Here is a 22,517-nt window from a genome sequence, read left to right as displayed (position 1 = left end):
ATTATTGTACTCTTCCTTGCTCCTAACGTTTTTATCTGCGCATTGGAGAACTCTTCTCTCTGTAATCTGTAGAGTAACCTACTTAGATTTCTCAGCTTCATTAACTATGTTTCGTTTAGGATCTTATCTTGAGAAATTATTCTCTTATTTCACATTTTAATATCTTCTGTGCTTCCTTTATACTTCACATTAGCTGTAACTTATAATCTGAATTATTGGCAGATTGCTTTGTATGAAGGGGCACCATTCAAAGTAACCGTATCCATCCCTCTTATGTGGATGACACTGAAGTTAAATTCTTCAAACATTAAAAAAAAGTAAGCTTAACAATTTCACCTTTAGTTGTAAGAGACAGCGAACATCATAAGGTGGCTGTGAAACCCCCCAGCCAGCTGCAGGCTGTAGCAGCCACAGCCTTATGCTCATCATGTCCCCTCCTGAAAGCCTCCACGCTCCATCCTGACATTTAACCTTGTACTTATCTCATGCTAATTCCATCAGCTGGAACAAAATTGCCTTGTTTTACCCCATGCTGAGCATCACTGGAGGCACTTTGATTATTTTTTTTTGTTATTTTTAAGAAGAATAACCAAACAAGTGACCTTCAATTAACTTCTTTTTTTTCTGCTGAATTTTATGTTGAAATGACCTGTGTTTGCCACAGGACTTCAGTGGCTGTGGATGTGGAAACTGGGCTCTGATAAACGTGTTTCTACATCAAATAAAACAGCCTGGGTAGACAAAACAGGCCTGGGATTCCAGGTATGTCCCAGGGATACCATAATGTATGGTGGTCTTCTGTCTCATGGTCACTTGATGAGTAATTGGAGAGCATTGACATACAGATTGTTAAAAGGTGGAGATGCTGTTGGCTCTCCAGGGATGCTGGAGGTAAAGGCCCTGTGTTTTCCTGGGTTAGATTCATCTGATTGTTTCAGGGAAAAGGAAAAGACAAAAAAGTCATGAACTGACTCTGAAGGCAAACAGAAGAGCAAAGTGGGTGTGTGGATGCAGTGTCTTGGTTTAGGTTTAGGTTCCTGGGGCTTTGGCTGTACTGATGGCCAGCTGCTCCCTGTGTTAGGAGCCTCCTTACAACCAGTGTTCTGAAAACATGCCACGTGCATTGCTGGGCGTTCCGTGCCTGGTTCTGCTGATGGACTTCCAGCCATTTCTGAGCTGATTTGCTGGTAGCTCAGGTCAGCCTGCAGCGTGTTGTAGGCAGTGCTGGGAGCTTCATAGCAAAAGCCATTACAGCTGTGAGCATTCAGATGCTTGCTTTCACAGTTCGCTGGTCTCAGGCAACAGCTGCTCCTTTTCATCTGCCTCTTTCTTTTGTTCTGCATTTGTTCTGTATTGGGAGTGACTTTTGCATTGTTTGTGTCAGATCAGGTGGGTTTTTTTCCCCTTAAACTCTATCTAAAAGTTTAAGATGACTTCCCTGTTTTTCATTCTGATTCTTGTCAATTGCAGTGAATTATTTATAAAACAGTTCAGCCTTAAAATAAATTTCCTGTGGGAATTTCCAGTGTTTTCAGCAGACTGCAGTTTCATCAAGCCACAAACCCAGTGGACAAAGACGAGGCAGCTGCTGGGTGCCCAGGAGCTGTGTGCTCAGCAAGGCCTTGCTGTCACGTAGTGCTGCCTGACCGTGGCTGAGGTTCTGCCACCCCAACACTATGGAAATGATCTTCAGAGAACATTCTGAGCTACTGTCATAGAACCATGGAATCGTTCAGGTTGGAAAAGACCTCTGAGATCCCACTGCCCCCACTCCCCCCTGCTGATGTCCCTCAGGGCTCCATCTCCACATTCCTGGAACACTCCCAGGACAGTGCCCCCCTTATGAGCCCTGGCAGAGACCTGAGGTGGCTGACAATTTGGTATTAGAGCACAGCCAGATAACATTACCGTATGGCACCAGGCTCTTTTAAGAGCTTGTTGTCACTAATTATTTCACTTATACTACTGGCAGGATTAAAAATAAATGTGATTTATTTATGATGCCATCATTCTTCTCCTAAGGAAGACTTTGCAGACTCTCTGTTTTGGACCAAGGACGTGAGCCAGTAGCTGCTTCCTGGAATCCTCATCTCAAAGCAGGAGTGCTGCTTCAGCACTGCTCAATCCAAAACCCGTTCAGCTGTGACTGCAGGCTGCTCTGCATCACGTGGCATGCTTAACTCTGTTATTGAAATATTTTGGAAAAGAAACATAGTTTGGAAATGGCAGTCAGTACTCTTTAAAACAACTAAAGTTGTATACATGTAAAGTATGTACCGTTCTAAGGACTTCATTCAATTGCTTCCTTGCTCAGATTGTTGGCAGAACTCTCCCTCACACTCATAACAATAGAGAGAGGATTTTGGATCCTAGATTTTGGAGCCTGTGAGGTCTAAATTTCCAAGATAAACACCTAGACTTCTTCCTGCCAGTTATTTGTATTGATAAGATGAACATCTGATGTTGATGTCCCTTCATTTCGTAACTCCCTTTTGTGTATGTTATTTAATTCAAACATTTCTTAGCTGCAGAATAATGAAATGATAAGGATATGCAAAGCAGGGTAAGGAAAGCTAGCAGATTTAGTAAAGTGATAGCACTGGGGTGTGAGGTTATCTCATGAGGTATAAGGTAAGGTGGAAAGATAGGAAATATTAAAGAGGTTTGTGGACTCATGGGAAGGATGTGAGGGCTGGGAGACCTGGGGATGCTGGTAGGGAGTGTGGAGGGGCCTTCTGGAAAGGAAAATCGGTGTGTTACTCTCCTGCAGGAGCTGTGCTTTGTGTTTCCTCCTCATTCTGGATTCCAGCAAACTCCCAAAAGCAGTATTCCCACCAGGCTTACAGTGCTGCAGCATTCAGTGCTTGAGATGAGGGTGGCTTGATTTCTGCCCATCGTGGTGATAACTCTGGGGGATATCATTACAGGGACCTTTTGATGACTTTCTTGGAGGTGTAAACTTAGTTCATCTCATATGGGGCTTTTCTGAACTATTACTCTTTGTGCAGCTTCTATAAATTACTAATGACATCTTCTTTAGCACAGGAATGCCAATGAGCTAATCATTCAAAACAGTGTAGTTAAGTTTAGCATTGTGGGCTACAGGAAGCACCACCACTCAGTTGGGTCAGTTGGTGTGTGTGATTTATTGACTTATTTACTATTACTCATGATTTATCATGAGTTTGGATGTGAAGCCTTGTGGAAATCTGGCACAGAATTGAAAATGCGCATTGTAATATCAGAATTTGAGCACATATGGGAGGTTTCATAGAGATTTTGCTAAAAGTGTGGCTAGGATGTATCTTCCAAGTGTTTAATTGAAATCTTTGCAGCCCAAATAGCTCCATTTTACTTTTCCTTTTCCCTCACTGTAGGCTGTGAAGATTCCTTGAGCTACTGCTGTTTCCACACATTAGCAGTCATCAGTCGTTGGCTATCCTTGCCCAGCAGGTGCAAGAAATGTTCTGTTGGCTGCAGAGGGGTCAGCAGACAGGGCCCTCTGTGCATAACAGCTATCAGGACACTATGATGGCTCTTGGCAGAGTTTTCAGGCAGCAAAGTGAAGCAAACCCCTGACACTTGTTGAAGACCGAGGAGTGCCTGGTTGGAATTCTCCAGTTCTTAGGGGCTGCTTTCCTTCTGCAGGCAGCCTTCTGCTGGGAGTGCTGTGGATGATTTCTGTAATGACTTCAAAATACCTGGGAAAAATTTGCACTTTTTTTTTCCTGCTTGGATGGTTGCTTCAGTAGACTAAGGAATAATATCCCTAAGTTCTTTTCTGTCACAGGAGCGATGAGCGTAACAGCTATTGCACCGATGAGAAATGGAGGAGGTGAAACGTTGGAGCCCTGATAGCTGCTGCTCTTGTATTTATCTTTTGAAAAAGAATTTAACAAAAATCCTGTTTTTCCAGAATTAATCACCACTTGTCTTCAGATGGAGCATGAAAGGGAAATAATCCCATTCTATACCAAAGCAATAATGCTGTGGGCCCTAAAATGCAAAATGGAGCGGGACTGCAGAATCGTACTCCTGGTGATGGGTTTGCATGAGCAGGAGCCCACTGCTGGCTCTGCAGAACCTGTCTGCTCCTTTGAAGTGTGTTGGCTTTGCAGTGGTTTCCAGCATGCTTTGGGTCCTCTCTGTTAGAGTCTGTTCCTTCACGTAAAGGGATCCAAAGGCAGAGGTGTTTGAAACGCCATTGGCAGAGGCGTTTGAAAGTTGGGATCCTGAATTTGGTTTGGAAAATGTGAGCTGAAGATTTGAATTATTTAAACATTAAAAAAATATATATATATTGTAGAAAGTGTTTGTAGGCACTGTTCTGATGGTCTCCTTTGTTCCTGCGGGCTTTTGTGGAGGCGGTGGAATGGGAATGTTGCCTCAGAGGGCTCACTGCTGCCTGTCCTGCTGTCTGCGTTGGTTTCTCCCTCTGATCCCATGGAGCTCGCAGGGCTTTCCCGCTGTGTTCAGACAGTGCCTCCCACAGAGGGGCCTCTTCAGAATGGGACCGGAGCGCTCACCGCTGCTCCTCATATTCCAGCCAATTGCTCCAGTGTTACCGTCTGGGCTCTCTTTTTCATCTGGCTGAGTCTATGTCAGTCCTTTAATCTGCCTTTCCTGTTCCTTTTCTGTTTTCCTCCTATCTCCCCTCACTTTTTCACTGCACTTTTTCCTGTCTCATCTCCCTGTCTCTTTGCTGTGTGCTGCTGGTGAGGGAAACAAGAAGCAAAGGAATCACTCCAGGAGATGTGTGATCATCAGAGCATCTTCTGGTGGAGTTTTTCAGCCTGTTCCTAAAGAAGTGTATTGGTGGCTGTACAGCTTCAGCCTTGAAGTTTATAGCTACGTGTTTGTGAAGAGAGCAGCTTTGGGAGCAGCTGCTGTTTTTGAGTTGTGCTTAAGAACAGAACAGAATGATGGGAGAGGCTGCTGTGAGCGCACAGATCAGTGCGAGTGTGCAAAATAGGCCTGAGGTGGTGGGGGCACACCTGGTGAAGTGACCCAGACTGGGTTCTGGATGCTTTTCCATCTGGATGTCGTGCCAGGATCCCTCCTTCTGGAGGTATAACTGATGGCTTCCTGTAGGAAACTGACTCTGTGGGCAGCGGGTGGTACGTGGTCTGCGAGTGCTGCTTATGGGGCAGTCCGTGTGAGTTGTTTGGTCTGGCTGGGCTCTGCTTTGCTTCATGGTAGCTGCCTGCCTTTTTCTTCTCAATAATGTAGAAGCAGTGCCAGGATTGCTGCTTTTTTTCCTGTTGTGGATGGATGGCAGCAGTATAAAATACATTGGTTGCATTTACTGCTGTGTCAGGGTCTCCTTGAAAAATGAAGAAGAGAGTTTGTATTTAAATTGAAAATTCTTCTGTTTGGACTTAGAATGCCTGCTGTGTACTTGGGACATCATTCAGGTGGATTTTGTACGCAAGATAAGAAGCATCTTGTTGTGAGGATCTTAGCAAAACTGGTGCACATACTGAGGCAACCTTGGGAGGGTGTGACTGTTGGTGGCACAGTGACGTGGGGACGTGTGGAATTGTTCCTATTGGAATTACATGGGGGAGAAGTCACCCGAGCCCCATCGGGTCTGGAATACAGGAGCCGTACACCAAAGTGTCTCCGCAAAGCTTTGCCACTCTGCTGTGAAGCTGTGTAATATTTTTTCTTACTTGAGGCCAACAAAGACTCATTAAATGGAAAACAACTTTTAGGGGCATCAAGGAGGTATACCAGGCATCCAAACACTGCGCAATTACTCAGGTTGAGGCTAAACTTTCCAAATGATTCTAATCTGTGCTAGTCAGTTCTATTCCCAATTACTGCCCCAAAATTCTATTTATAGGTTGGTTGCTCCCAATTAAGGGATGAAACGTCAGAAAATGTAAAGAGTGAAGAAAACAATGGCAAGATGCACTGATAATTAATGCCTGAAGGGAAAGCAATTCACTTTGTTTGGTATTCTGCTTCAGTCAGCCCTGTTTCGACAAATGCAACATGTGTACGATGCGCTGACTGCAAAAACAAAGCAGAGGCAGATGACAGAAGAAAACCCCGTGCCCCAATCCGTGGCCATCAGTGCCCCCAGCAGCACACTGCTCCCACCCCTGCAGCGCCGTGGGAGTGAGGGGTCCCTCCAGCACTGAGCGGTTGCAGCAGCTGTGTGCTCACCTTTGTGTTTGCACAACCAGTAGCATTCTCTCCCTCTTTTCCACTTCTCTCTGCTATGAAATGTGTTTTCAGGTGTTCCAAAGTAACATCTTGCTTTTAAAACTGGAATAGCTGATGACTTAGTAGGAAACGCAGACCTGCAGCTTCACCAGGAGTGGGAGTGGAGCACTGGCACCCTATAGATGGGGTAGGCAGTGCTGGGGGCTCTGGGTGCTGGCATCCCCTCCCCATCCAGCAGCACTGTGTCCTTGGCCTCGTGCAGAAAGGGAGGTTTGTGTCCTCTGTTGTGAAATAAACGTTATGTCTGTGCATTAAATTGCAGTTACACCAAGGGACACCTGGAACTGTGCTGCTTAACATCGGCTGTTTGTGTCCTATATTGTGCCTTCTTTATAGGAGAAATGAAAGCTTTTATCTCAACTTCTGTAGAGTAGTAATAATAACCTGCTGTAAGCCTGGCTGTCCCGAATGTCACTGCTGGCTTGGGAAAACGAGATAAAGGCATCAATCCACCCCCCTGAGCTCTGCACGGTGAGTATTGGTCTGATTTCCACTCCATCATCCATCCTTATGCTGGCACACGTGGAGCCGCATTTTTCTATTTCAAGTTTGGGGGTGGCCCCAAAGGTAATGGAGACCGTGTGTGTGTTTGTGTGGGGGTGCATTGATGTGAGATGGTTTGGGGCAGGAGCCTACAGAAATGTTCTGTCTGTGGAACTGCTGCAACTTCTTGTCAGTTCTCTTGCTGCTGCCTGTGGGGCTGCTGAGTGTCCTGCACACCACCCCAATCTGCTCCTGCTGGTTTTGCAGCATATGGGCATTTTTTTTTTCTCATGAGCCAGAAGTGCTTTGCTTTGATCGCATGGTTGTGCTATCACCATGCGTTCCCCAAATTAGTGTGAGAATGACTGGGGTTTGGGCATGCCTAATGTCCTCTGTTTGTTTCTCTGGTTGATTCAGCCCTGAGGGCTCTCGGAGGTCCCTGCCCAGTTCCCACTCATGTCCCTTTGGAGCAGGATGATGTGGCTGTGCCATGGGTGCCCTTCAGGCTCTGCAGGTTCTTCACCACAGAACTGCTGAGGGCTGGAGGATGGCAATGAGCTCATGTGGTTCTATTCATGCTGGAACCAGTTTCCAAACAATGTTCTGAGGGTTTCTGTGGTACCACGTCAGAAAAACAGCGATCCAGATTATTTCTTGTAATGTCACAATGCAATTATTTATAATGCAAAAAGAAAGCAAAACAATCAAGGGCGTTCATCTTTGTGCTGTAATACCCAGGGCTGAACCATGAACTAACAGGGAGATAAGATTTTTCTTATTCGTTATGAAGCATTTATTATCCCTTAGGAAGTAATTCCTGCAGTGCGTGCTGCTAACCTGAGAGCTTTGTAGGTCAGCATGGCTGTCCCTCAGCTGCACTGGGATAATGGGCAGAAGGACAGAGCCCATTCTGCTGCCCCACCAAACAGCCCCGTGGTGCTGCTGGGCTCCGGTGGCTCTGTGGCATTAGCAGAAGTTTGCTGCCTCTCTTCTCTCAGGAAGAGGCATTGGGTGATTGGGCAGCAGGAGCTCTGGGTGGATCAGCCGCAGCACATCTGCTAACGGTGTTTGCTTTTCTTTGTCTCTTTGGAGACCTGTGGGCAAATGCCTTTGCAGGCAGAATGCTTGGCTGGCGTTAACCTCGCCTCTGGAGAACAGTTCTTGTCTTCTGTCTCTAAAATGACACTTTCTTCTGAATGGCAAGGGCTGATGTGTGCACGATTGTGGCTGGAACAGCAGGCAGCGTTGCCAAACAAATTTGGTCTCCTTGGCCAAAGGTGCCCTTGGATTACTTCTGTCACTTGGCACCGCAGTGCCTGTGTCTGACTGCAGGGTGGGTTCACCTCCCAACATTCATAACTGCAAGAAGCCCACCAGGCTGCAGAGCTGCTGTTGACACGTTACAGATCTGTCCCAATCCCAACTCTGTGCTGCTCTGTGCCTCCACCAGCTCTGAGCACTGCTGCTGTGGGATGGGCATCCCCAAACAGCCGGAATGTGCAGCTCTCGTGATTGCTTTGTGTGGGCACAGTGCTCCTGGCAACTTTGAACAGCAACTTCTTATTTATATTCAAGGCTTTTTGTTTTTTTTATACCTTTATAGGAATGGAGATGTTTGTAATTGATGATGCAGTTAAATGTTTTATAAATGGTACAATGAAGCTTTATAACCCCCTTCAGCTCGGGGGTTTACCAATCGTTTGTCTCCAGGAGATGTTAATTGCTAATTGCCGCTGTGATTTTTGGCTGAGCAGGATCCTGTCTATAATGTGTCTCCATTCTCGTGTAAGCTCATTTTTTTCCCCTCTCTTTTCCTCTGTAATTATAATGGATTTTTTCATAAGAAGTCATTTTGTACCTAGGGCACTGAAGCTTAATGATATTTATGCATTCTAGCTGCTTTCTTGAAATGCCAGCTCAATAAACAGTGTTTAGTTCTTTCCATGATTTCTATATGTTACTTTGAAGAAAATCTGATAAAAATGTTGCATGGAAAGCTTGCATTGGAAGAGCACTATTGTGCTGAGTTCTTTAATGTCTGGTACTTGGTGTACATGCACACAAACTTAAGTGTGTACGCGGAGAGCTGTCTGGCTTCTTGGATTGCATGTATTTTACACTTGGAATGTGCAGATAGCATTGTGTCTGTCTGTCTTTCAGGATGTCTGTCCCCTTTGTGTGCTTTGCTGTGCCTGGCCTGCAGGTTGAATGAGGTGTGTAACATCCCGGCTGTATCTGCAGTTAATTTTGTGTGATAGTTTTGTTAGTAGATGCCTTGTAGCATTGAACTGAGCTGTGCCTGGGATGGTGGTTTGCACGATTTCCCTCCCCAGCTCTGTCTGAAGGGTGAGAGCCCTCTGAGGGATGGGTCGTGTCTCCCATGTGCACACCGCTGGGCATCACGGGGCTCCTTCCTCCCACAGCTCTTAGTCATTATGTGAGTAAAACAGAAGGATGGCTACAAAGGGGTAGGAATGAATGCTTATTAACTTCTGTATGTCAGCTGCTGGCTAGTGCTGTCATTAATATAAATGCCATTGGACAACTCAATGCACGAACTTTCCCAACATCTTTCTCATCCTGTCACGGTGTGAGTGGCACATATGCAGAGAGGAGAGGAAGAGTGAAAGTCCAAGCATTACGGTTGTACCAAGAGCACTGCTGCTCCTTCATGCGACAGGGAGACATGTATGTGATTTATTGCTATTTTGTGTGAAGGAACACTGTATTCCTATGCAGAATTGCAATTAAAGCAGAAAGAATCTCATCAGTCTCCTGGCTGTGCTTCCATGGCATGCACAACTTGCAAGTCAAACACTGAGATCTTCATTGAAGCAAAATTACTCTTTGTCACAGCGCAAATTGTATATGAACAAGGAGTTAATTGCGCTGTTGCTTATTCTAATGAGGTGCTGCATTAGAGTGGAAGCTGTCGCTGTCAGACTGGCAGCAGCAGGATTTCCCATTTCAGTGGAGGTTGTTTAATTTGTAGCACACGTGGTTGGCATTCTGCGCATGCAGGCCTGCCGTCCATTCCACCATGGGTTTGTCACAGTGCATTTGTATTAATAAAAGTCTGAGCACTGGAAAACTTAGGAAAGTTCAAATTACAAATGAGATTTAGTGGACATCAAGAAAAAATGCGGTTGGGGCTGCTTAGCCAAGGACTGCAGCGCTTTTCTCCATAAATCTAATTCAGATTTTATATCTCTCTGAAAATTCTGAAAGCCTTGCTTAGCTACACTTCAACCTGATGCAAGAAACAGCAGCTGAAATGTGTGCCCTCTGCTGTGCAGGAAGGCAGGCAGGGAGCTCTGAGCCCTCCAGCCTTCATTTCCATCACCACGTGGTAATCTGTTCTTCGATTTGCTGTTAATGTCTGGAATAAATGATGCTCATTCCTCCCTGATGTTGTTACTCTTTGTACTGAACTGTAGTTAACATGACCATTCTTGAATACCTACGGCCTAAATGCATTCTCCTTCCTCATCCTTTCTTTCTAATCACGTTCTCTGCTCCTTTGCTTGTTTTGATTTCTTTAAGAGAAAGACGTTTGGGTTGGCTCATGGTTTTTCTTTTTTTTGCTTGGGGGATCAAAACTGCAGAGGATTCCAGGTTCATATGCAGGGATAGCTCTGAGCTGCTGAAGTGTAACATTCTCCTGAGAACTGACTTGGTTTCTTTCTGTCCCAGTCACCTGCAGTCCATGGCAAATGGCTGCTTTAGGAGCCCTGGTGAGACGAGAAGCTTGGGGGCTTATAGAGGGGTCACAGAAAGGTGCGTGCAACAGGAGGAAGTAAAGAAAGTGTGGCTTCAAGGTGTTGGAAGATATTCGGTGTGTTTAGATAACAAGGCCTGAAATACTATTAACTCTTTAATACCATCTGTTCAGTGGTTTCTGTCAGAGAATGTTCATATTTTCTATGCTGACTTCAAATATATTGATTAAGAGAAGTTACTAAACACTGATTTTGTTTTGTAGGTGATTTGAGTTATTAAGTAGCTTATAGATTATCTACTGTAGGTAAGATTTTCATTCAAAGCATGCCTTTTGTCGGATCATCATTTGACATATGCTATTAGGCTTCTGTTTGCTTACTGCTAAGCTTAAGTGCGGAGCTGGGTGAAAGACGTTAGAAGATGCTCTGTTTACAATGTATCGGAAGAGAAAAAGGTTCTTTGCCTTTATTGACACAAGGTGACGTTCTTTATGCCAGGATAACTGCAGTATTTGTCTTACTGAGCATCTGTAATAGAGACAAGGCTCTGTGCTGCAGCAGAGGCAGGAAGGACAAGGCTGTGCCTTCAGCCCGACTTGTACAGTGCTCAGCTTACATGGGAGCAGAACTGCGTGCTGCCTTCTGCAGGGAACAGTGGTTAATGTGCACGAGCTGTCCTGTTGTCCGAGCATATTTTCATCTGACAAAGGAAATGGGGCAATGAGCAGAATTAGAGAATGATACAAACAAATTTGTTCGTACAACCTTTGTCTGAGACTTTATTTAGAATGATTTCATAGAATTTCTTTGTTCATTTGGAGTATGATTTTTTTATCGTAGTTACATTAACAAGAAGGACTGTTGGCATGAGTAAGGTATGGAGGATATGCTTATGTAGGTTTTTGTTATTGCTAACAAAACATGAACCTATTGCTGGTTCATCCAAGGAAAGAGAAAATAAATATAGCGTTGTTAATATTTGGAAAGTGTGAGGAAGAAGCGGGAGAGAACAGGAAAGGACTGGAAAGAAATAACATGCACTTGTTCGTGGCTTGTGGTCTCTTTCTGCATTAAATGTTGTTTGTTTTTCCCCAGTGTGTGCCATGACAGCCTCCTGCATAAATTCCCGGCAACGTTCCCGTCACTTTCTTGAAGTGAGCTGTTGCCTGCAGAAGTGGTGTGGTTCATACTGACTTCAGGAGGAGGGGGGGGTTGGAATTAGGTGATCTTTGAGCTCCCATCCAACCCAAGCCATGCTAAGACTCTAGGATGGGGATCTGAGACCTCATGGAAGTTGAATGCATGTGGTTAGATGGAGGAGAGTGAATCACTGGAGAACACACACCAACTACAAGCTCTTTTGAGATGGGATTTCCAGATTGCTCCAAAGGAAATTTAGTGTCCAAATCTCTTTAAAATACAACTGGAGCTCTCCTGGTCTTTTCCTAGAGACTTAGCTTAGGAAAAGGTAATTGTGGTCAGTAACCTTGAATGTTCCCAGGCCTTCTCAAGCATCAGTCTTGACATGAAAGAACTTGAAGGCGCAGAAGCCACTCCTGCATCATTGGTCCCATGTGATGTGTGACAGCAGAACTTTGTGCTATGGGAGGATGGGGAGCAGTACAGTAACTGCTAACGACATCATTTTCCACAAAACCAATTTTAGTTTCCCATTTAGAGACTTGCAAACAGCCTTAAATAGCTCTTGCAATTGAAGATGATCATCGGCAGTGCTATTTAGCAACGCACTTAAACATCTGCACCTTCATTTCAGTGTTCCCCAAGATATGCTCAGGTCAGTGTTGGAAAGTTGCTGTGTCGGCCATTGTGCAGCTGTGCACACAGCAGAGGGATGCCCCCGGGGCTCAGAGCTGTGCAAGAGGAGGTGCGCTGCTGGTGCTGGGAGCTCCTCCCGGAGTAATGTGGTGCTTGGGCTGCAGCCTGTGCTCGCCTCAGCTTCCCACAACAGCTGGCAGAAGTTTGTGGAGCTGATGATACAAGCAAAGCCACTGAGATTATATTGTCAGGCCTAAATTTATTCATACCCTTTCCTACGAAGCCTTTTATTATTATTGAGACCTCTTTAAATGTTACTTCAGGTATAAAGGGATAATTTAATACCTGAAACCAGAAATACCAGTTACAAGCATGTGTTTGTGTTGCAGAGCAATGAGCTGACCTGCACTGTTAGGTTCTGCACAGTCCTTAAATGTGCTGTGTGGTCTTCATGGCCTTCCATGTCCAAGAACCTTCTTTGGCTCAGGATGTGGTTGACACTTCAATGATTGCTCTTCTTCTTTCCCTGCACTGATCTTTTCTTACATATTACTTCTTGCTTAGAATGAAGCCCAGCAGAATAGGCTGCAGGAGGAAAAGCTGCTGTTCAAAAAATCCTGCCCGGAATTTTTCCTCCAGGTGTGTGGTTGTGAGCAGAAATCTGGCACTGCAGCTGCCAAAGACACAGATGTTTAGATGTCTGAAAAATCAGTAATACCCCACTGAGGATGGCAGGATTTAAATCCCATTCTCACCCATTCCCTTAACTGAAATGCGGATTATGATTTCAAATGATCTTTGTAAAAATCCATGTTACAGAATTGCACAGAAAATGTCTCAGAGCTGTCCAGGATTTCAGATGAGTTAACGCTTCCTAAAGCTCTCCATTAGGATCTGCTTCACCTCTTTCCAGAGCTGAGGCATCACTGAAGTTAATGAGATGTAAGCTTGGAACTCATTCAGTTCCTTATGAAAATTCTACTTAATGATCAGTTGTCTTTTCCAATGTGTTTATTTCTTGTATTTCAAAACCTGTTATGATTCAGCATTCCTTTGGTCTATGTGACATAAATATACAATAGTACAAATTTTTATGGTAAGTCACCTTTACTGGAAAGAAAAATGAGTCTGTTGTTGCTTTTATACCAGTCGAAAAAGTAACAGAGGCTCACAATGTGCCCCAAAATAAGGAAAAAGATTTGGAGTAGAGAGATGTGGGAAGACATGGAGCTCTTTTGCTAAGGGGACAGTTGTTTTTGTTTGCAGTAATGTGGAGACAGAGGGGCAGCACTGAAGTGCTGTGTGCTGCAAGTTGAGCCATGAGCCGCATCCTGCTGCCAGCCAGCTGCTGCTGTGGTCCTCAAAGGGAGACAGCTGAAAGGAAAACAGGTTAAGAAGGAGGTGAAAGGAGAAGGGTTGGTAGGGAAAGCAGGGATCTGCAAAGTTAAATACAAATTCCAAGTCCTTTGGTGACCTCTCATGAGATCCTGAGATTCACAGGGCTGTACGGGGTTTGCCTGAGTGGCAGAGGGCAGGAGGAGGCAGGCAGGTGCTGCAGGGATGTGCTGGGGACAGGTGGATGGAAGTTCCCCAGTGTAAATATCTCTGTAGTTGGAAACAGAGGTAAAATATCTTATCTGGGGTTTTGGTAGCAGGCTTCTCTCATGGGATACAACAGCAGTACTTTAACTTGGGCTGCATGCAACAACGTTTGCTCTCTCCCACGCAGGCACTTGGGGTTGTCGTGAAGAAGTGCAGTGTTAGCACGTCCACCTTGCCCTTGGGTGCTGGGATGTCAGTGCAGTGCGCTGAGAAGGCAAATCCTGCAGCAGGAATACATGTCTGTGGTATCTGTGTGCTGTAGTCCAAGTCCATGTCCAACATGAGCGTGGGTCCATGGGTGAGAAGGTATCCTCTCGATGCAAGAGGATGTTATAGTTTGGGTGAGGAAGTGCAAAGTGGATGTAGCTAGAGTACTGAATACCACACTTGAATAAGTGACTTGCTCTTCAGGGCACAAGGATAGTTTATTATTGGGAAATCATGTGGAAGTAACACTGCAAACGTTTAGTTGGGTATGAGATATCTACTCTTACAGAGCATTTCTAAACTGTTAGCCAAGTGCAAGACAACCATGGTTCTTCACATACTGCTTTATAGCAGCCAGGCTTGATCTCTGGTTCTGAGCAAACTGAGGGTGTTTTTGTCTCCAGTGAATGGTAGATCCAAATATATTTTGAAGGCAATTAGGCAAAGAGAATATTTTTATTTTTGCTTACAACAAACTGCAAGCACAGAATTGCTAGGACAAGGCTGAAGGTTATTTGCTAAGATTATATGCCACATGTCATTAATCTCTTACCCACTGTTGTTTTTTTTTTCCTTTTATTAGCAGAATTTTAACTTTCCAGGAGAACTGTACAGAGCTCTAAGGGCATAGATTACAAGGCTGAAAATACATGTCACTGGTGGCTGTATGTGCAGAATGTGCGGCACTAACAGGGTGTTGTGGCTGTTGAGCTGTTGTCAGGGAACCTGCATCTCTCTGCCAGAGCCCCAGCAACATCAGCTCCCCTGAAATACTACAGATCAGCACATCCAGAAGTATATGACTGTCATAAGGCCATTTTCTCTTGCTGTTCTTTAACAGCATTGCACTATAACGATAACAAATGACATAAAACTGCCAAATAGGTCTGCAGGGAAGAACAGGCACATAATTTCCCCAGTGGCAAGGAACACATCAGACACTGCTTCCCTTCCCGTATGCCGACCCCGTTGGACAGGAGGCTCAGGTGAAAGCTTGTTGTTACCGAGTGTTTGTGGTACAGCTGCACAAGTGCTGCAGGAAGGTGCGGGAGGAAGAGGCCTGCTCTGCAGCATCTGACACTTGCTCAATAATTACTTTCTCAAGACAATTTTATGATGTTTTGCAAGTTGGAAGCTGTAATTTTGCTGCCAACCTTGTCCTCCCTGTGTCCTTTTCTCTGGAAAAAGTACAGTGAATCTTCAGTGCAAAAGAGATCTCAGTTTTAATTCATTATCTCTGTTATAAGGATAGAGGCAGTTTTAAGGTTAGGATAGCATATACACAAGATGGTAATTATTGCTCTGAAGCTTTTCTGGCGGAGAAGGCAAGGGGAGATTTTTGCATTAACATAAAATAAGGGAGAAGGTGATAACATGAATGCTTCCAGCATGCTGCTTCTCCATGATCAAAGGACACTTGCCTAATCCCAACATGTAACTATTGTGTGATTAAAAATGTGAGATCTCATGAACGTGTACAAAATTGTGTGTAGCAGAAGTACTTGATTTAAATGCATGATTAATAGCTTCACTCAGCTTTGCATCGAAATGCAAATTGACAAGGTATATATCTGAGAGAGACACTGAGGATTCTGCACCAAAGCGCTCTTAGTAAAACTATGCTGACTTTTTCATTTCCAGACTGTTGGCTGAAGGGAATAGAGAAGTTGGAAGCTGTCTGTCTGCAATTTCGGGTGAGTGCTGAATTTTTCTTCTTTAGATAAATTAGTGAGTTAAAAAAAAAAACTGCGACCCCAAAATCCAGGCACATCCATTGTTGTAACAATTAACTTTTACTCACTAAGAACATTTGGCATGTAAAAACATTTAAAAGGTTGCACATTGGTCAGTGGTCATAACGCGTAGAAAACTCTGTGCTTGCTGATTAGGTATCCAGTGTAACTGCAACCACACGCTCCACCAGAACCCCCCCTGCTGTGACTGTGTGCAGTCCTGCTGAGAACTCCGGTGGATTCAGAAAAGACAACGTACAAAGCTTCTGTAGGTTCAACTGTCAGTTGTGTGTTTATGTTATACCCAGTGCACACACAAACACCAATGCTTGCTGAGGTCTTCCACTTTAAGATACTAATTCAGTGAAATGCTCAGAGTACTAGTTGACTTTAAACCTGGTGAAACTATAGTTCCCTATTGGACCCAAACTCGTTCCTGTCTGGTTAGGTTTAGCTATCTTACTTTCTGCTTTTGAAGGAACATAAATCCCGTTCACATTGTTTTCAAACGTGTGTGCCAGGATTTGGTTATTTTCTTTCAGTTTGGGAGCACTGAGTTGGTTTTTGTCCTAACTGATCATAATGACAGCTAAATGTCAGCTTCATTTGCGTCTCAGCTCAGAATATAAACAGAAACGTATACAAAAAGGAAAAAAATTTTAGGCTGAATTTTTTTGCTGTGTACCTTATGCCAAACAGTTTTGATTCTGCATGTGACTTACAGTCTAAAAGCCGGACCTAGTTTTCTAATTATTTTCAGTATTTTGCATCCAGCGCAGGGAAAACACTATTAAAGTAAATGCATAAAAAACAACAATGGAAAAACCAACCCTGCAACTTAGTTGAAATGTAATCCCATCAAGAAAAAAACACAATATTTTTCTATGACATTTTGGATATATTTTATGTCAAAACATGATCACCAGTCAAACTAGTGACATCTAAAACCAGTACATTATTGTGACTTCTAAAATAAAAAAAAAAAAAATCAGAAGGAAACTAAAGTTATGATAGCTCTGCCTTCGTTAAACACCACGGGGTGGTGGTTTAAGCGCAACAAAACTCTACTGTTCTTCAAAGGTGTCTACTGAAGATAATAAAAAGAAGAGAACAATTAACATTTAGTCTGTTACACTAAAAGCCTGGGTGTACATATTTCTATTGCCTGTTAGCTTTACCTAGGCCTTTTCAACTACTACAAAAAGAAAAAAGATAACTCATTGTCCAAAGTCAAAAACATTCAGATCAGTTGATACAACATTACAGTACTGTCAACTAACATCCTTCAAGATCTCCTTTTTCTCAGCTCGAGTCCTCAGACCAGCATTACAAAACTAGTTCAATGCAGTTTCAAAACTGTATGTTAGCTTTGCAAGATACTGTACTCTACTGATGGCTTCAGAAGAATGGGGTTGTGCTACTTTTGAATCACAGGGTAACCCCAGCCTCTCATTAATTTTATTCAGCACTGTAGTTAGAACAGCATTAAGTTTAGCACAATAACTAAAAAAAAAAAAAAAGAGAGAAAGGGGAAAAAAAAAAAGAACTCTGGAAGCTAGGTGAAGCTGCCATTTGTGTCAAACAATTGCGATACGCTATACTAAAAAATTCTGAAATATCCACCTGTCCTCACCACTCTGCCACAAACTAGCAAAGTCAAAAATACAAAAGTCTTCAACTTCTCATTTTTGCAGAATAAAGCAAAAAAGTCTTTGTGCTCCTTACTACCAGAAGCAAAATATCCTCTGAGTTACCACATGTAATAGCTTCTGGATGTGTCGACTTGGGTTGGCTTGGTCTCTGCAGAACCATCCTTGTCCTTATCGCTGTCGCCTTCCCAGAGATTAATAAGTGGAGGATAGAGCTCATTCAGGGGGATTGAGGAGGTCTTTTGCATATATTTTTTCAGTGAATGGTGGTAGTTTTTTCTCTTAAATCTTTTTGCAATGTAAACAGAAATGGAGGCAAGGCTAATTACAGCAAACATCGATCCCATTACCGCTGCCAGAGCAGTGCTGGTTTCTTGGTCTGAAATATCCAGCGCAAAAGCTGCATTTTTTGTTGTAACATTAACACAGGACTTTTGTGTTTGTTGGTGGATGTTGGACACAGTGAGACACACTTCATAATCTGTAGAAGGTTGTAAATGCGTGAGGTTATATTCATGTACGTCAACTGGGACCCGAGCGGTGTATGTAATGTGAGGGTTGTCAATCTTCATAGTAGCTGATGACCACTTTAAATTGGAAGTCATGACATTGGAGTTAACTTTCCAAGAAACTAAAATGGAATGCGATTCAGCTTGCTTCACAAAGATTTTCAGAACCTGGGTGCCATCCAGAAGTGTTCCGTTCACCCGGATTGTGGCGACCCTCGTGTCAGCTCCTTCTATGTTCTGAGCAACACAGGTGTACCTCCCAGAGTCTTCAATCTGAATATTGGAGATTTCCAAGGTGCCTTCGCTGCTTAGCTTGTATTTGTCAGAGAGGCTTTCAACAGTTACTTTATTTCCGAGGGGAGTGACCCAGTAAATTTCTGGCTCGGGTTCTGCCATGGCCCTGCAGTCTAAAAATACTGTCATGCCAATGTCCAAGTTTAAGTGATTTGGAAAGGTCTCGTGAGAGATCATTGGAAGACATTGCTCGTTTGAATCCTGTATTAGCACTTCTTTTACCTGTTGTCCTCTGTACTCTGGAGGCATGGCACAGAACATGGAGAGAGGTTCCATGAAGCGGATGTTGGTTTTGTTTGAGTTGATCCAGTGAATGACACAGTCGCACCGGAGGGGGTTGCTGTGGATGCTAATCTCACGCAGGTTTGGGAGGGACTCCACTGTTTTTTGGTAGACAGCGTTCAAGGCGTTGTTGTTCAGCATCAAACTCTCCAGGGCAGGGACGTTGCGAAATGCCAAACGATGGATGTAGGACAGCTTTGGGTTGTTGGTGGCTTCCAGCTTTGTAAGTTCAGGCAGGTTGTCCAGCGCATACCTATCCACAGAAACAAGCTCTCCCATATTATTGATTCCAAGCTCTTTCAATCTGAGCATGTTTCTAAAGTCACCTTCTTGAATTTTATGAATTGGATTTTTGTTGAGATCCAGGAATTTTAGATTTGGAACTTTCTCAAGTGCGAGCTGAGGAACTTTTACCAATTTGTTGTCATAGAAGGAAAGACTTTCAAGACTGTCCAAGCCTACCAAGGCATTGCCGGGGATGTCTGTAAGATACATACCCGCCAAAACAAGACTCCTTAAATTGGAGAGTGGTTTGAAGTTCATATCTAGTATTCCAATCACTGGATTTTCTCCAATCATAAGAATCTCTAAGTTAGGAGTAGAATCAAACCAACGGCTGTCAATAACCTTTAATTTGTTGGAGTTGAGATGTAATCTTAAAAGATTCTTCAGGCCAGAGAATGCATTTGCAGAAATGCTGCTGATCTGATTATGATTTATATATAACTCCTGAAGATTGCAAAGGTCTTGCAAGCAGTAGTCAGTCATCTCCATGATCTGATTTTCCTCCAGATGCAAAGTAGTTAGCTGAGTAAGATTTGAGAGCCCCACGTCTCTGATACTTGTGAAGTTATTTTGTGAAAAATCTAACTCTGTTAAATTAAATAGCAGTTGGAGTTCATCTGTGGTCTTTGCGATATTGTTGCTTTGTAACAGAAGGACTTGAGTGTCACTGGAAAGATTGCTGGGGATTTTTGTTAAACGAAGGTCATTGCAGTCAACTGTTGTGGCTTCCCTGTATGTTGACTGTGGTGTAAACCATGGCCTGATTTCGCATACACAAAGCTGGGGACATTCATTACTCTGTACGGAAGACTCAGTTAATGAATTCGTTAGCAATTCTAGCACCACCTGGCAAACAGTTAAAACTAATCTAATCTTAGCCATGCTGGTCAGCTAGTGAATTCAGCTTCCCAGCCCCTTAAAATAACAGACTGAGAATGTAATTTGTTGCCAGGCAGGAAAGGTAAAGCTTAAAATTTGGTGTGAAAGGCTTGGACATCCAGAAGATGAAAGTTGATTCTGTAAGGTTAGAGAAGACAATAAATTGTCTGAAGGCTCTCAGCTGCTCCTCTGTGTTCCAGGATCTTCTACAAATCCGTGCCTGAAGACGTTCCTGAAAACAGATAAGGAAATGTTAGGCTCACGTGTCATATGCAGTTCATATATTCTTTCTTCATCCTTTAAAGAAAAGTACTTGTGACAGTAGTTTGTAAGCATTTTAACATTCAGATCTCTTAAGAAAGTTCATACTTGGTACAGTAAGTGTACCAAGTGGACTATGTATAGTTTTGGAATTCTCCTTTATTTTATATTCGCATGAGAAAACTCTGATCATTCTTGAGTGACTATAAAAATATATGTAAATATCTGAAAAGAAAACTTCCAGATGTCTCTTATTTTTACTGTTCAATATCAGTTTGAATGGCTTAGGAAGTGTTGAAGGTCCAGGACAGGCTTTTTAGTACAGGCAGATACCAAATAAGTGTTCAGAATATGATCCCAAACAGAATTCAAGCTGAGAGTGTTATCCCAATGACTTGTATTTTGGGTATAGAGAATTATGGCTTAGATATATGTGGCTTTCTAAGTTTCGAACCAAATGCATAAGAGCTTTGACAAAATTCATCCAAGTTAATCAAATCAGTTCCAGATAATAGTTTAGATTTAATCCAGCTAAGCGCCAAACAATAACACCAAATATGATTAAATGCCTGCGCTGTCCTTATTTTAGCTGTTTGTGCTGTCCTGTGTGTCACGTGGAATATTTACCCTAATTCCAAATTACCAAATAAACTATAGAATTCATATATGTTTACACTGAAGTTCTCATAAGGCACGTGCTTAAAGGAAACTGATGGTGTCCATCAGGCCTCTCAAAGTGTGAGGTGATGCTGTATCTCGTCCTATAGTGATTGCAGTTGCTTATGTTGGTTACAAAAAAAAGATGAATCGTATGGAAACTCTCAAGTTGTGCTTTGTCTGAAAAAGACTAAGAAACACTGATAAGCTGTAGTGGAAGAAATTAGGGAAAAGCTGCTTTGTTTTGTTTTTAATTAGAATATAGTGAAGCCTCAACTTAACCAAAGCCCACAAAAAATATCTCTGTATAAAATAGAGGAACTAAATACAACTTTTAAAAATAGTCATCAGATAGTGGTGACAGGAATGACACTTATAATTCATATTTATTGCAAAATCCAGTCAGCATATTAAATAATTTATTTCAGATGGTAATAAGTAGTACAAACCAAAGAGCGTTTTTATTTTGGTGCGCTGTTGTTTGTTCTGTGGTTGTATTTTGGATGAAGAGAACCAGGAATATTGGCCAGAAAGCATCTGACCCTGCTGAGTTAGATTTTCTGTCTGGTAGCAAAGATTTCAATTAGAGATAAGACCATGCTGGAGGGGGGAAAAAGCCAAATGCAGAACAAACATTCCTTCTCAAATAACTTTGAACTGATGAAAGACCTGAATACAACATCAACTGCATTAGGAAAAAATCCTGATGGCACTGCAGCTGTAAGTATATACACCACCAGAGAGTGATGAAGAAGGTGACATAAACTGAGTTCCTCTGGCTTTTAAAGAAGCTTCTCTCAGTAACAGTACATTTGTAGCTGATGCAAAATAGAGTTCTAGCAATATTGATGATGTCAGAAGCTTAATTTAATTCCAGATTTTCTAGCATTTGTAGTATTTGCCGTGTAATAATTCATGATTTAATTCAATAACAATCTCAGAGTTACTGAAGAAGCGTTGAGCTGCTGTTATGTGTGGTCTGTTCCCTTGCAATATAGACATTTCTCTTCCAGCTTTGCAGTACTGACTCAGAATGAGGCAAAAAAGAAGCAGTACCCGGCAGCAATGCACACCAAACCAGATAGCTCTGCAAGAGGTAATACTGCTCCAGTCGGTCACTCCTTCAAAGCCTGTCCTGCAGCTTTTTCTAGGTGGATGCACAGAAGGATGTCCGTGCCTTATAAAGCCGCAGTCTCTACTGATATGTTAGCACTGATTTAACTGATGTAGTTATATGAATCGTGTAATGCTTTAAAAATGAAACTGTCTGAAAAAGACTTCAAAGCTTCTGCTAGAATGTGGGGGAGCGTGTCCAGAGTCTTAAAAAAGAAGGAAAAATTAAAAAATTCAGTCATTTCTTTGTCAAATATTTATATCACCTTACACATTAACATTTGTTGTTCCTCCTTGCTAAGAAGGCATTTCTGAATTAATTGAATGAGCTTCTGGTATTTTGATCACTGTAGGAATATGATTTTACAGGTTAACAGTGATACTTTCTCTTCTCTAGTTATTTGCTACTGCAAATGGATTCAATTCTCTTCAACTGGAAAATGTTCTTCAGAAATGACCTGCATGTTATTGTCTCCAATCTCCCCCAGCCCAGGGCAGCATGGATGAAGCCAGAAGTGAAAATCCGTTGTAATATAACAGTAAGTTCTGATCAGCTCCACATGCCCAGTCAGTCTAATGCTGTGCTTTGTGAATGACATCTAGAGGCCACAGCACAGGGGAAGGCCAAGTCGTGGACTTTTGCATTATCTGCTGCTTATGCTGTAAAACCACATCCATCGCTCTGGTAAAAACTAAAAAAGTTATCAGTGGAAAAAAGGGTGCTATGATATTAAGTGTAACTAAATAGTAATTGCTATCTTGTTCTGTGTATACGCTGTGGTGGATTTGTTGGTGGATAAGCTGAAGGACACCCGGGCTTTGAAAACAAACTCTCTG

At 42.9% G+C, this 22,517-nt stretch overlaps 2 protein-coding genes across 2 annotated transcripts in view; one reads left to right on the top strand and one right to left on the bottom strand.

Annotated features, from left to right (window-relative positions):
* LOC107054405 (dapper homolog 3-like) overlaps nt 1–22,517 on the top strand; it is an 83,474-nt gene that overhangs the window by 34,769 nt on the left and 26,188 nt on the right. Inside the window, exons 3-5 of the mRNA XM_046900034.1 lie at nt 15,660–15,712; nt 21,581–21,663; nt 22,078–22,219. The gene's annotated coding sequence lies outside the window, so the exon portion shown is untranslated. The remainder of the gene's footprint in view (nt 1–15,659; nt 15,713–21,580; nt 21,664–22,077; nt 22,220–22,517) is intronic.
* The window catches only part of LRRN1 (leucine rich repeat neuronal 1), a 21,336-nt gene continuing 11,342 nt past the window's right edge, over nt 12,524–22,517 (bottom strand). The window contains exon 2 of the mRNA NM_001097539.2: nt 12,524–19,881. Coding sequence (NP_001091008.1) covers nt 17,502–19,652 — 2,151 coding nt within the window. The 5' untranslated portion in view covers nt 19,653–19,881 and the 3' untranslated portion in view covers nt 12,524–17,501. The remainder of the gene's footprint in view (nt 19,882–22,517) is intronic.

The sequence above is a fragment of the Gallus gallus genome, chromosome 12 (genome assembly GCF_016699485.2).
Source record: "Gallus gallus isolate bGalGal1 chromosome 12, bGalGal1.mat.broiler.GRCg7b, whole genome shotgun sequence".
NCBI lineage: Eukaryota > Metazoa > Chordata > Aves > Galliformes > Phasianidae > Gallus > Gallus gallus.
Note: the sequence above shows the minus strand (reverse complement) of the source record. Positions and strands in the feature narration are given on the sequence as shown.